Below are 13,631 nucleotides of genomic sequence, written 5' to 3'. Positions count from 1 at the left end.
GAAACAGTATCTTAAAAACTTCTGGACAATATTCTCAATCTCTGTATGTCATTTTGACATGCACTTTTTTAACATGCAATATTTTAAGAACTTGCATTCATATAGATCAAGATTCCTAAAATCCTGAGCAGTTTCATAATGCTGTTAACACACAAATAGGTTAAAGCCTCTCTTGTTCTGCTCTGAATGGACTAAATCTGCAGCAGACTTCTTGCATTAAAATCAAATCTTGGTTTGTGAGGAACTCCTGTAAAAAGCAATGGGTTGATCCAGTCCAGGGGCATGAAACACTGGTGTTCTTCACACAGCAGGCTTTATCACAAGTTTACTGCGAACTCAAAGTTTCCCTAAAAAACGATGCAAAAAGTGCATTTTTTAAACTCCAAATATAAAATTGGGCTAGACTCTAATGCGCAGTGCAAAGTGCTCCCTGATAAGTTTGCAGGGACTTCGAGATCAATCTGCCTATGTGAATGCACACCCTCCATTCTGGAGCAGATGTGAGCTAGAGGGTTTTAAAAGTCCTGTGTGAAAAGTGTCCAGCTGTTTAACTACAACTCCCATCATCCCCAGCCACAATTTATTGTGAAGGAGTGATGGGAGTTGTAGTTCAACAACAGCTGGTGAGCCAAAATTGCCTACCCCTGATCTAGTAGTTCAGCTTTCTGAAGTGTTTATGGTGTGTATTGAAACTGTTGCCATTACTCAAAGAATATGCACACTTTGCAGAGCTTTAAAAAGGGTTGGTCCCAACAATCAACACTCTGAGTTGCACCCTCTTTGAAGGAACAGGTCTGGGGGGTTTCCTGGACAGCTTTGTTCCTGGAGAACCAAATGGGAGGCTATGGTGCTTTTGCACAGCTTTGGCTAGCACATCAGCTGCAACCCTTCCTTAAGATGGCAGATCTGGACACTGTCAACCAAGCCTTGTCTCAACTGGTTACCTCCTGTAAGGTAACAGGGGCTGCTACAGTTCCCAGTCTGTGAATACTAAGCTCTGTTTCCATAAAGGTAAAGTATGCAGTCGAGTTGGTTTTGACTCCTGGCACCCACAGAGCCCTGTGGTTTTTCTTTGGTAGAATACAGGAGGGGTTTACCATTGCCTCCTCCCATGCAGTATGAGATGATGCCTTTCAGCATTCCTATATTGCTGCTGCCCGATACAGGTGTTTCCCATAGACTGGGAAACATACCAGCAGGGATTCGAACTGACAACCTCTGACTTTGCTTTCCTAACCTTGTAACATTATTTCAATAAAGTTAGTTTGACCTTTATAATAATATAGAAAGAAAAAGAAGAGGAGACACCGCATTTAAGTTTCAATCCATTACTTACCAAGACATTCTGCAAAAGTGTAGATGGGCTATTTTCAGAAGAACTAGAAGAAGAAAATGTCACGGTCATGCCTACAGCAGAATTACAGACAGACAAAAGTGTCAAACTATGCAGTATATTAAATGAATAGATTGGCTTTGCATTATTTTATTTTAAACAGCAGGGGTGGGGACAGGGACATAGTAAATTTGGAGAGGGCTCAGGGATGAGATTTTAAAATGGGCCCTTTGCTGCCTTCCTCTCCTTCTCCTGGCCCCATGTCTTTGCTGCAGAAGAACATTAAGGACATGTGTAATACAGTGTTGCAGATTAACAGAGGACAGGAGTCTACCGTTACAAGGTGTAAGTAACGGCAGAACCAAATACTACAACGGTATCAATGAAGAACTTTAATAACTGCACATATCCCAACTATAGTTACAAGGTATAAACAACAGCAGAACCAATGCAAGACCAAGTTGCATCTGATCACCTTAACGGTCCCTTTCTTTTTGTAGTCAAGTGATTCCTTTAATATATTTGGACTGCGGGGTGGGTGGGTGGGTCGAAGAGAAGAAGAAAAGAGAACAAACCACCCTAAATGGAGGGGAGCAGGGCAATGCAGTGCAAACAGCAAAGCCATGGACACGGAAAGACACTGGGAAGATAAAAACATAAGAGACCAGCCATGCTCACGGGGTGCTGTAGGGACTTGTTCTCCAGCTGCTAGTCAGCTGACTGGCTGGGAGCTGTAACCCTCTTTCAAGTATAGAAATTGAGTGAATAATAATAAGCAGTGTGGCTCTGCCCCCAGCTACCCCAGGAACTCCAGTCTGGGCCTAGACTGACAAAACACAAGCCAGCAAGCGATTGCTGTTTTTTCTGCTGGGGGGGGGAGGGGGGAAGAAGAGAGGCAGCTTTGCAGATTTCAACCCCCGCTTTTGCCTTTTCTCCCTGGTTTTGCCAGCAGATTTCTGGCAAGCGGGAGAGGAGCTTGGCAGCTGACTGTTTTGCACTGCAGCAGTAGAGGAGAGAAGCCATCACTGCCACAGAGCGTTCCTCTCCTGCGGCTGGGCTGCAGTGAGGAGGAGGAGAGAAAGTTTCTTCGGGCTGGCTGGCTTGGACACTGGAGGAAGGCGGCGAGCGAGCAAAGCCTTCTCCTACCTCTGCCGGGAGAGGAGCCTCTCTCCACCCCACCGTGCGATGGCCGGTGAGCTGAGCATTGGCCCTGAGCTGCCCACCAGCCCCCTGGCCAGGGAGGGATACAACGAGGGGAGTCTTCCGCTATGCTCCGTCCATCCTCGCTAGTCTCGTGCACGCAGCGAACTGTCCCTCTCAGCCTCGCGCCTTCTGCTCTCTCCTTGGGCGAGCAAAATGAAATCACGCATGCCCTGAATGTGCAGCTGTGGGTGGGCGGAATCCAAGCAGGTGCTTGGAGGCTGCTCAGCTTTCCCAGCAGCAGCAAGTAAGGAGAATAAGAGAGGGCAACTCGTGGACAAGGCGGCGGGGGGGGGGGGGGAATGCCCTTGGGGGCCTCTCAAACCCTGTGGGGCCAGGTGCAGTCACACACACACACACCCGCCTTCCATCCAATGGAAGCTAAGCCCCTGGGTGGGGAGGAGATAGAAAGAGGAATCCGGACTGCACTCATGACACAAATAGAGGTTTAAAAGAAACCAAAAAACATTCTACACTCACCACAATTACATAAATAGCATCCCCACCAGCACTATTTATGTTCCCTACCAACACAAATGGCAGCTGTGGAGGGGTGGAAGCATGTTGGGATTGTGGTATTGGTGGAAAGAATTTTTAAAACCTTCCGTTCATGCTGGATGTCAAACCCAATCTCCACCCACCTCCACAGAGCAGTTCTTTCCCCCAAAGTAAACAAAAACTATAAGGATAAACTACTTATTTTATATAATTTGTATTTGGCTCAAAGAGACTCCAAAAATAATTGTGAAAATGCCCTAACAGTTTCCCTTCTATTTTGCTGGATACTCAAGGAGAGGAATGAGATTGGATCAAGAAAATCTAAACAACAACATTGCCCATCCAAAACAATCTATGATTTTAAAAACCCTTCTAAATAAACTTATCAATGGCTAACAACCAGATTAACAACTCTGTGCTGGCATTTCAGAGGAAGGGGGAGATGAATGAAAATCACCCCTACCCTGAAGCCCACGGTGTCTCCTGAAAATATGCTTGAGGTTCATGCAAAGAACAGACTAAGAGGCCTGTCCTACAAAGCCTTAAAAGAGAATCATGAGGCCTTAATTCAGTTTCAGGAAATGAAACTACCAAACCACTTCTCAGATATGGAGCCCTTTCTCACGAACAATGAGAAAGGCTTGAAGGCCAGCTGCAGGGAAGGTGTGGGAAACCTACCTTCCCTGCAGACAATCGACCCGCTGTTGCTGGGTGTGCTCCCAGATGATTCCCCACTGGGCCAGGCAGCGGGGAAGGCTGGGATGTGTCGTCCCGGCCCCCGGAGTGCCCATAATGCACCACGCGAGTGCGCAGTGCATTATGGGGATACCCCCTCCCCGAGCTCTACGCAGTCTCTTAGCCGCGGCTGCAAGCAACCACGGCTGACACACAACTGGAAAACGGGGTTAGGAGCGTGCTCACTCTCCTAACCTCGTTTTAAAGGGAGACTTGGGAACTGGGTTTGCCGCAGTAATCGGTCCTGGCGGTTCACATATGCATGCCAAACCGGGATGGGCTTCCTTAGCCCCATTTTGCACGCACACCTGAATAGCCTCAGGTAGTCTCAAAACATGCACAACAGGACTTGGTGTATCTGTCACATGGGAGTAGCATCTAGAGCGGCATCCTCACTGTTTTCCCTGCTGCAGCCTCAAGCATCCTGTGTGTTGAGGGATTCTCAGCAATAAGGCGAGATGAGACATGGCTGGGGGGAGGCGGATTTTTTAAAATGGGCCTTCAGGAAGGAGCTCTTGGCTGGCAGAGCACTAGTCTGGACACTGCCCGCTATGATTAAAGACAATGTTCTACACATATGCAGTAATACTCATGTGCTAATAAAAGGTCAGGATCTACTGTGAAACCCTGTAGTATTACTCTCAGAAAAGGCAGAACTGCACACGAAGCCTCTCTCCTTTGCCTGTGTTTCCAGAAGAGACTGGGAGAGGACCACTGGATCACAGACAACACATATCTCAAACTGGAAGTACATGAAGTTTTGTTCTGAAAGCATCTAGCAGAGTCTTTTCACTGTTATGAAATGCAAGAACTCAGAAAACGTTACAGGTAGGTACTCTAAACAGGAGAGCAAATTTGTCAGTAAACAGCAAGAGGGTTACAGATCTCACATGTTAAATCAGCAGAATGACTATGGAAAGGAGTATTTTGGACTCTAGGAATTACACCAATACCTGATCCGCAGAGAAATGCATCATAGGCTGCCTCATGGGGACACTTGTTTTCAGCTGAAGGTTTTGCAACAAAACAGAAAAGGCAAAAGTCATGAAAACTATTTTCTATCAAACAACCACATCAGAAGTCTGCAGAACCTTACACTGTAATTCCTACCCACCCCTAAGACTACATAGGACACTCCAATCTACATGGATGTAAAGCAATGGCCAGCATCCAGGGCGTGCTAGTGCAAGTGAGAAGAAACGTCAAATCAAGAGCGCAGAAGGCCACCCAGTGAATGTGATCCCAGGCTCTGGGACCGAATAACATGACTTAATGAGATTGCCAAGCATTCAGAGCAGTGCTAGTGCAAGCAGTTTTCACCTCTGCTGCTACTTCAGGCAAAGCTATTCCTGAGGACTGAGTGACCCTTCGGAATGTGGAGACTCTGAAAGCCAGAGGTTCCGCTTGCTGTAAGTGTGTCTGCTCAGTTTCCAGGGTCTCTCTCCATCCTGCTCGCATCCACCCATAGCCCATGCCATTACTCAGAGTCCCTTGACTTTCAGGAATTCCTTGTCAGGAGGTGGCAATGGTGAGAAATTCTTGCACCACTTTAGCCAATGTCATCAGGTCATAGTATTAGGTTCCAGAGCCTGAGAACATTAACCTTGCAGCCTCCTGCACAGCTAATTGGACCCTTCAGTACTAGAAGGGAAACTCCTTTAAAACAAAACACAAGTATCTTCCCCATCCTAACTGGGAGGATCCCTATGTCAGCACTACCAATCTGGCCTTGCAGACTGTCAAAGCAGATATCATGATTCCATAGTGGGGTGCTGAAAGCAGGCAGAGGACAACTGCAATACAAGCAGAGCTGGTCTTGTGGTAGCAAGCATGACTTGTCCCCATAGCTAAGCAGGGTTTGCCCTGGTTGCATATGAATGGGAGACTTGATGTGTGAGCACTGCAAGATATGCCCCAAAGGGGATGAAGCCACTCTGGGAAGAACAGAAGGTTTCAAGTTCCCTCCCTGGCTTCTCCAAGATAGGGCTGAGAGAGATTCCTGCCTGCAACCTTAGAGAAGCCGCTGCCAGTCTGTAAGACAATACTGAGCTAGATAGACCAATGGTCTGACTCAGGATATGGCAGTTTCCTATGTTCCTAAGCACTTAGCCTGTTGAAGGGTGTCAGGAGAAACATTAAAATCCTCACACAGCAGAGTATGCCTTGGTGGTAAAGAAGTTTAGCTCAAGAGATTATCTGGAGACTAGGTTAAGTTAAAAAAAAAAAATAAAGATTTACTAAGCAACTAAAATATCACATACTGAAAGAGAGACATAGAACACCACACCCAACAGGCACTAATCTTCAACAAATGAACAATTCTAAAAGACTCCAGCTGACTTTAGAGACTACTAACATAACTCCTCATGCCTCTAGTGGCCAAAAGGGTTACTGCGGGCATAAAAGTCAACGCTGTAGAATTCTCTTCTAACACAGCCTACGTATACTGCAGGTTTAAGAAGTGTATCCAGCCCCTTTCAAAAGCTTTGTGTGGGTGTTTCCTGTAGTGAAGCAAATGACAACGCACACCTGGTGAAGCTTATATTCAGATTCTTTTATTTCCATTTCTAGCCCTCTTGTTAAAAGCTTCAGCTACACTTTGTTCCTAGGACTCCAAATAGAATAAGACTATAGAGCTGTGATGTCCCAGGCTGCAGCCACATGCCAAAAGCGTTTACCACTATAAACAGACATACCATATCTGAGGCAGTCACTTGCATGACAAATCTCTGGAGAAGATGAGTTTGTGGGATTCAGGTCACTGTTAAAAGAGGTATTTGGCTGTAAGATTTCAGTTCATTCTTATCCAAGACAATATCATTAAGTCACCTTGTTTGCCTCTCTACTGAAATACAAAGCCAGAAGGGGCTGGGCTGTCTATTTTTTTAAACCAGAGGCAGCAAACAATTTTGTATTAGAGAAACAAAACATTATGGTCACCGATGTGTTGTAACCTAGCTACTATGCAGACCAATTCAGTGCAGGTCTACAGACATTTTTCTTCTTCTCCTTGAGTGCTAGCACAAACTTTAAAGCATTTCTGTTACACCTCCAGTTCCTACACTTGAGATAGAACGATGGTGGTAAAGTGCTAAGGAGTCTTTTACTTGCTGCCCTTTAATGCTACCCTGACATGTGCCACCTGAGGGAGGCTGCCCCAGCTTGCCCAGTGGTCTTGCCTATTTTTCTAGCTCCTCTTTGTTTTCTTGTCAAATGTCAAGCTGAAGAGGGTGCCACCTATCCTCATCTAGACGGCCATCTGTTCCAAGCATACACCTTTTGTCTTTGAGAAGCCTTCATGTTGAGTAAAGAGAAACTATCAAGGAAAATGGGTTATGTTTTTCAGATAGGCAGAGAAAGCCAAAAAGCAGTTTTTAAGAAGTGGGTTCAAGAGAGTTCAGATAGCTCACCTGCACAACATTTCAAAAACCTCCAAAAGATTAGAAGCCTGAGGAAACTGAAACTCCTGTTTAAAAACAAACAAACAAGAGCTTTCAAGTGCTAAGGATCTCAAAAAGCTGAAGGGCTATATGGAGGGAGGGAGGGAGGGAGGGAGAGCGGCAGACACAAGGTGTCAACCACTTTTATGCAACATATCTACTCCTGGGGCTTCTTGTGCCATTGGTCTGCACTTCAGGCCTTGCCTCTCTGATATTCTCCTCAGAAAGAAGCAAGATTACTGCACACTTGACTACCAAGTAACAACCCAAAGGCCTTGCCTGAGCCAGGGTTCTAATGCAAGTCAAAACCAGTTGGAGGAATCTGCATCTCACCTGTATTATCATCTGCTCCCGGAATCTAGTGAAGTAGGGTATTGTGCTGAAGAATGAAAGGGGAATACTCACCCAACAAGGGTTTGTTAGAATTCTTAGCAGATCCCAGATATGGGGACTAATGCACGTAGTCCTCATTTCTTGCTCAGATATGGAAGGCAAAGTTCCATTTATTCAGCAACATGGTACAAAAATGGCAGGCTTAAGCCATTTCAAATCTCCCCCAGTCATTAAGCTTATTGTTTTATCCTGGAAGCACTGGGCACACAAGCTTGGGAATGCCAATCAAGAGATGTCACTTCTTATAGTGCATCTTACCCACTAACTTCAAACTCCTTCTACACTTGGCAATAAGGCCCACAGTTAAGAAACCAACTCTATCATGACTTCTTGGCCAAAGGTTCACAGAACAAGTTTTGCCTACATATGGAAAGACGCTGGATTGAGTTTGAACTCGATGAGGGAGGCAACTGAAAACCACAAAGCAGCACCACTGCTTTGTGTTCATTTCTCACAAGAGAGGCAATAATTTTTTTTTTTTAAAGCATCTCCATCTCTGGCTGTTTTGAAAAAGACCCCAACACACCCTCAGGCTTTTAATTAATTTTGCAATGCTTGTTTTATATTGTAAAATTGTTTTAATCATTTTATCCCATTTTATATTTGTTGTATTTTAAATTATATACACTGCCTCAGGATACACACACAGGCAGTATATAAATAAATGACAGAAGCAAAATGAAATAGGGGGATTCTTACTGCTGTTTTATGGGGAGAATAAGGATTCAGACTTCCTTGCCCACTTTCTGAACATACAAAGCTGCCTTACAGGCTATGGGTCTAGGTCTAGTCATCTGGATTTTCTACTCTGATCGAAAATGGCTTTCTAAGACCTTATGCCAATATCTTTCCTAGCCCCAACCTGCAACCTTCAACTGCTGATGCTGGGGATTGAATCTGGGATCTTATGCATACAAAGCATGCATTCCAACATGGAGCTACGAATGCTCCCCTTGAGACGATGAGAGCGGGACACCATTCACCAATGTAGATAATGAAAGTTACCTTCCAGGTGACTTTTGCTATGTTCTTTGTGTCCAGGAGGAGAGGAAAGAGAGAGTGTATGTTCTTTTTAAACTCCTCATAGTTTTCTGAAAATATAAACAGATCAAGAGGCAAGTGTGTGTATGTGTGCAAGTATAGCACTTGCTTTTTAATTTGCTACCATCAGCCTCACCAGAAACTGGATATCTATCAGATCCTCAAGCAGATATAAGGAGTAGGACAGTTACTCATTACCACACCAGTTTTTTCAGTTTGTTCCTTTGAAAATGGAGTGATCACCACTCAGCATTTGTGCTGAGAACTCCAATTGTAACGGAAGAACAAGAAAGAATTGGGGATGGAAAGAACAGACCTTGTGACTAGTTCTGGACATGGCATTACCAGGAAGAGGTTTGTAAAATTTGTCATGTAGATGTAGAAGATCCATCAGCATATTGTGGCCTACCAGCAGCTAGAGAGAAAGACACATTAGAAAATTACATTTCTAAAGACAACATTTTACAGTTGTCTGCAGTTTATATTCCAAGTAATTTTTGTTAAAAAGGAAAAGAAATAGCCCAACCTATGGCATTTACCTTCTTTGCTTTAATAAGTGTCTGGAAGAGGTTGGTGAAGCCCCTTGCAGAGAGAAGAATTTGCTCTCTTTGGCAAGAATCGTAAGAAGTTTTCTCTAGTAGCCAGCGATTCCGTGGGTTAATCTTCTTCACCATTACCTGAAACAAATCAAAAATAGAACTCTGTGTGGGGTGAAGAAGCTTTATGCACCATCCATGCATCTGAGCATATAACTGTATAAAGCAACTTAAGATTTAGCCACAACCTCAGTACTTGTCTGACCACGCTGGCGTCCTATATTCCCTTTTAGACAAAACCTGCTGGGGAAAAATTATACACAAGCAAGGCAGATTGCTTGCATTCTGTTGTGGATCCATGATCAATATATTTTACAAGGATATAGATTTTATGAAAGTCATCCCATTTGGTGGCTCTGAAAATCTTTCTTCTCAAGACGGGAGTTGGAAGAATGGGGTTTTAGTTCAGTGCTGGAAATTTTCCAGTCTAATAAGGTTCAGCCTCAGAACAGATTGTGTAGAAGGAAACAGAAACCCTGTTTTTATCAGTGCTCCTTTGTATACAATCCTTGAGATCAAAGAGTTCCAAAAAAGTAATTCATGGGCCTTAGGGACCAAGCTACACAAAGCATTATCTAATTCAGCTGCGCAAAAAAGTTCAAAACATACTTTACTCACCTGTCTGCCAAAAGATGCCAATTATTTGCAGTCTAGAAAGTTCAACTTCCTTTAAGCTTTTGAGGGGATTTTTACTCACTGTAAACTGAGTGATCATTTAAAACCTGACCTAACCACATTTCCCCTTCTGCACAGTATCCTAAGAGCTACAACACAACACCAATAGCACAAAACCCCATCTCTGCACTTCCAGAGCTGCCTTATTCCAAGTCTACTGGTGTATCTCTGTGCTGTCTACACTGATTGGTAGCAGTTTTGCAGCGTTTCAGTGAGGGATCTTTCTCAGGTATCGAGCCTGGAACCTTCTGTGTGCCAAGCATGTGCCCCACCATTGAGTTACAGACCCTCCAAATACAATGGAAGGGGGTTAGGAAACAGTCTTCCTCCTCCCCCTTTAAACACATTGTCAATTGACAGACACTTCAGGACAGAAGAAGAATGGAGGCAACAGGCTCCAAGAACTAACAACAAAAAGATTTAGGAAATGGTGCAAGTGTGGGTACATGAGGATGCACAGGCTTGTTTCGCTTCAATGCTTTTAAAAATAGGATGGATGAAGTGTTCCAGCAGTTGTTTTACAGAGTCAAATAACTAAAAGAAAATTGATAGATGAAGAGTTCACAAAATGGTGTGTGTTTTTGACAAAAGTCATTGATACTTACTGCATAGATTATACTTGCTTTTCCTTTATAAGAAACAATCCCAAGCTAACACAAGATATCAAAACATTCAAGAGACATTAATACAAAAAATAGTTTGAAAAACATATGACATATTCATTCAGTGCCTGCGATTCCTACAATCCACGTGACCATCATAAAAGGAACAAATTTACTCAGTGGAACCAAGAGTGAACTGCATTTTCTACCTACAGACCAAGTATTGAAATGCCCCCACAACAGCAGCACAGTTGAGTGATGCTGGATGTACATAGCATGTGTGTATTTACTACATAAGTGTGAATGGGAAGATGCCAGATGCCATTAATACTCCACAAATTGCTAACACAGGCACATGCAAGGAAGCAAGTTGGTCACTTCTGTGGACTTATATGCAAGGCTGCATAAAACTGTTTGGGTTTTTAAAAAAGATGCAGCAAAGCCAGTTTCATTTTGCCTTCAGTGGTCTGAATGCCTTTCACTTAGAAAGCTATACCCTCGAGGGAAATGCTAATCAAGTCTATTTCATACATTCCTGCCAAAGGTTTAGCAGAATTCCCAAGGACCCAAATATGGAAACCTGTACACTGGAATGGACAAAATGTTAGTGTACTTGGGAAGACATCAAGACATTTGTTCCAACTCTAGATACCACAATATTCAACTTACTTCTTTAACTCCCAAAGGGACTGTCCAAATGTCTTGGAGAGCTTGTCTTAGAACCAGCTGTACTTCCAACATCTGGAAGCCTATAAGAAGAAACAGCAAAACAAAGGAGCTGTATATTAGATAGTTACACTGTAAAAGTATAGGGATGACTAAACTGAAAAAGCTGTACAATATTTCAGGGAGCAGTTCATTGCACTGATGCAAGTGGTCCCATATTTCCAAACAGTGGAAGCAAAAAGGTACACAGAAACAAATGTTACTTAGGCAGGGGTGAGAGAGGAGCCAGAGAACTGGGGAAGCAGCAGAATTTAGTCAACTAACTATGGAACATGAAGTGAAAGGACAACCAAAATCATACTTCCTACCATGTATATCATGCAAAACCATTGAATCTTCCTCTTCTGCAAAGGACACCCAGAACGTTACTTCATCAATCACCTTTTTCAGCTTGTCCCTGTCGATACTACTAGAGTGAGAACAATAAGAAGACTGTATGAAACAGTGCTCCAAGCTGAGCCCAGCCTCCCCAGGATCCTCTGCTTCTCTTTACAGAAAGAGAAAAGGTTTGCAAAGGATATTCTCATACTGTTTTCTCTTATGGCAACTGGCCTGGGATCTTCAAGACCCTGGAAGTTGGCATGACACACAAGTGCTGCTGCAAGCCCTTTGGCCACAAATGGAAGCCCCTGGCATGCTGCCTGTCAAATCTCTCCATGGGGCTCCCTTCTGACATTCATACTTTGCTGGCCTCATGAGTAGAACAATAACTATCCTCGACAGAAGGGATTGCAAATGATCAAGTATATTGTAATTGGGGGAAATTCTTCAGTTCCTTCTCTGGCAGCAGTTATGACAAGTGGCAGTGGGGTAGGGGAGGCGAGGCAGGAGCAAAGCTGACTAGGGAGGAGCAAAGCATGGAAGATGGTGCCAGAAGAAGATTGAGGCTGTGTTTTGAAGGGCAAAGAGAAAGCTACGAGCTGGTACAGAAAGGGAGGAAGGGAGAAAATGACAGATGCAAATGGGCAGAGGCAGGATCAAGAAGGCGGGAGCTACGATCAGGAGAAGAATGGGAACTACTAACAATCAGAAATGACAGTCTACTCTTAAGCAAAGAGGACATGCAAGCGAGGCTAAGCAATAACGAAGCAAGTTATGCTAGAGGGTACCTGACCACACAGGAATGCTCAGAAACCTAGCCGAAGGGATGTGAAGTCCAAGATTTCCAGTTTTCCCACAAAAAACCTCTGATGCCAAAGCAGAAATAGTAGCATGGATGCACCCTTACCTATGGGCATTCCAGTTACCAGACAGAATATGTTGCTGAAGTTTCTTCTCCTGTGTTTCATTCAGGTATGGGACCCCATCCTTAAGAAACTAAAGAAGGATAACGTTACACACCATAGGTTTTGTGTGGTAGGAGGTATGGCATAGGGCTAACACATACAGGAGCTCGTCTCCTCACTTTTCATCTTCTCTGTTAGGCCACACTACCATTTATCCTATACATATAATATCAGTATTAAATAAACTAAAGTGCTTAAAAAAGACTTGGGTGCAAGATCACTTGCTCCACCTCCACCCTTTTAAGATATCCATCACTGCTGTTCACCTATCCAAGATATGTTGTTCAGTATATAAGTCTTATTTTGAAGTAACTGCCTCTCTTTAGCAGCCTGAAAATTTAATCACTTGGTGGAAATGAAGAGGACCAATCAACTGCAATTTTTTTTTAAAAAAGGACAATAAAGCAAGAAATAGACTGAGTTCATGAAGAAACCCAGTTAAACTGACAAGTGGGTGTAAATTTTTTTTGCCAGATGTGAAGAGTCACCAACAGTCAGATAACGCATGCCTATTAGGTGGACATCAGAAAGCCTGTATAAATGCAGGTGGATCCTCCATGTCCCAGGTTTATGGTGGTGTCACATTTTACGTGAAAGACACACAAGCGTTTTCCACAATAAACAGAAAGTGTTTACCTGCATCTTTAGATGCTTGTATAGTACAACCCTAAAAAAAAAGAATCCTCTGAAAATCTTGTGTACAACTTGTAAGAGAAAACATACCTTGTTGTAGTCAAAACCATAATGAGTCAGGAACTGAATGCTAGATGCTTGGAAAGAGAACTCAGAATCCATTCCGCCGAAGGTTGCAGGGAAGAGGAAAAAGTTATACGAATGTGACATATACCTGCCAGAAAACATAGAACAACTAGGGCCATCTATTTGTGAAAGAGGAGTCTCACAGCAGACAACTTGATACTGCATGTCATCTGCACTATGTTCAATGACTGCCATGTAAATAGTTTACTTACTTGTTTGAGTTTTCACTGGAAAACACAGATAACCCTGAAATAAAATATAGCAGTCAGTCAAACATACACAAGTGGTACTCTTTATCATGAGCACTTCTCCATCCCTTGCACCCCATTATTATCTAGCTATTCTAT

At 43.5% G+C, this 13,631-nt stretch overlaps 1 protein-coding gene across 8 annotated transcripts in view; it reads right to left on the bottom strand.

Moving 5' to 3' along the window:
- Positions 1–13,631, bottom strand: part of PNLDC1 (PARN like ribonuclease domain containing exonuclease 1) — a 59,085-nt gene that overhangs the window by 42,381 nt on the left and 3,073 nt on the right. For 7 of the 8 annotated variants that reach the window (XR_008315858.1, XR_008315859.1, XM_053294614.1 and 4 more), the window contains exons 4-15: positions 13,497–13,530; positions 13,249–13,372; positions 12,468–12,556; positions 11,548–11,648; positions 11,183–11,262; positions 9,180–9,317; positions 8,986–9,055; positions 8,605–8,690; positions 7,177–7,232; positions 6,463–6,527; positions 4,720–4,773; positions 1,337–1,379 (exon numbers count right to left, since the gene is read on the bottom strand). Coding sequence is in view for 6 of the 8 variants with exons in the window: in XM_053294614.1 (XP_053150589.1) it covers positions 1,337–1,379; positions 4,720–4,773; positions 6,463–6,527; positions 7,177–7,232; positions 8,605–8,690; positions 8,986–9,055; positions 9,180–9,317; positions 11,183–11,262; positions 11,548–11,648; positions 12,468–12,556; positions 13,249–13,372; positions 13,497–13,530 (940 nt within the window). In the remaining 2 variants the exon portion in view is untranslated. The remainder of the gene's footprint in view (positions 1–1,336; positions 1,380–4,719; positions 4,774–6,462; positions 6,528–7,176; positions 7,233–8,604; positions 8,691–8,985; positions 9,056–9,179; positions 9,318–11,182; positions 11,263–11,547; positions 11,649–12,467; positions 12,557–13,248; positions 13,373–13,496; positions 13,531–13,631) is intronic. The other variant, XM_053294580.1, reaches the window with a different exon arrangement.

Source organism: Hemicordylus capensis, chromosome 1 (assembly GCF_027244095.1).
Source record: "Hemicordylus capensis ecotype Gifberg chromosome 1, rHemCap1.1.pri, whole genome shotgun sequence".
Taxonomy (NCBI): domain Eukaryota; kingdom Metazoa; phylum Chordata; class Lepidosauria; order Squamata; family Cordylidae; genus Hemicordylus; species Hemicordylus capensis.
The sequence above is the reverse complement of the archived record's forward strand: the minus strand, read 5'-3'. Positions and strand labels throughout refer to the sequence as shown.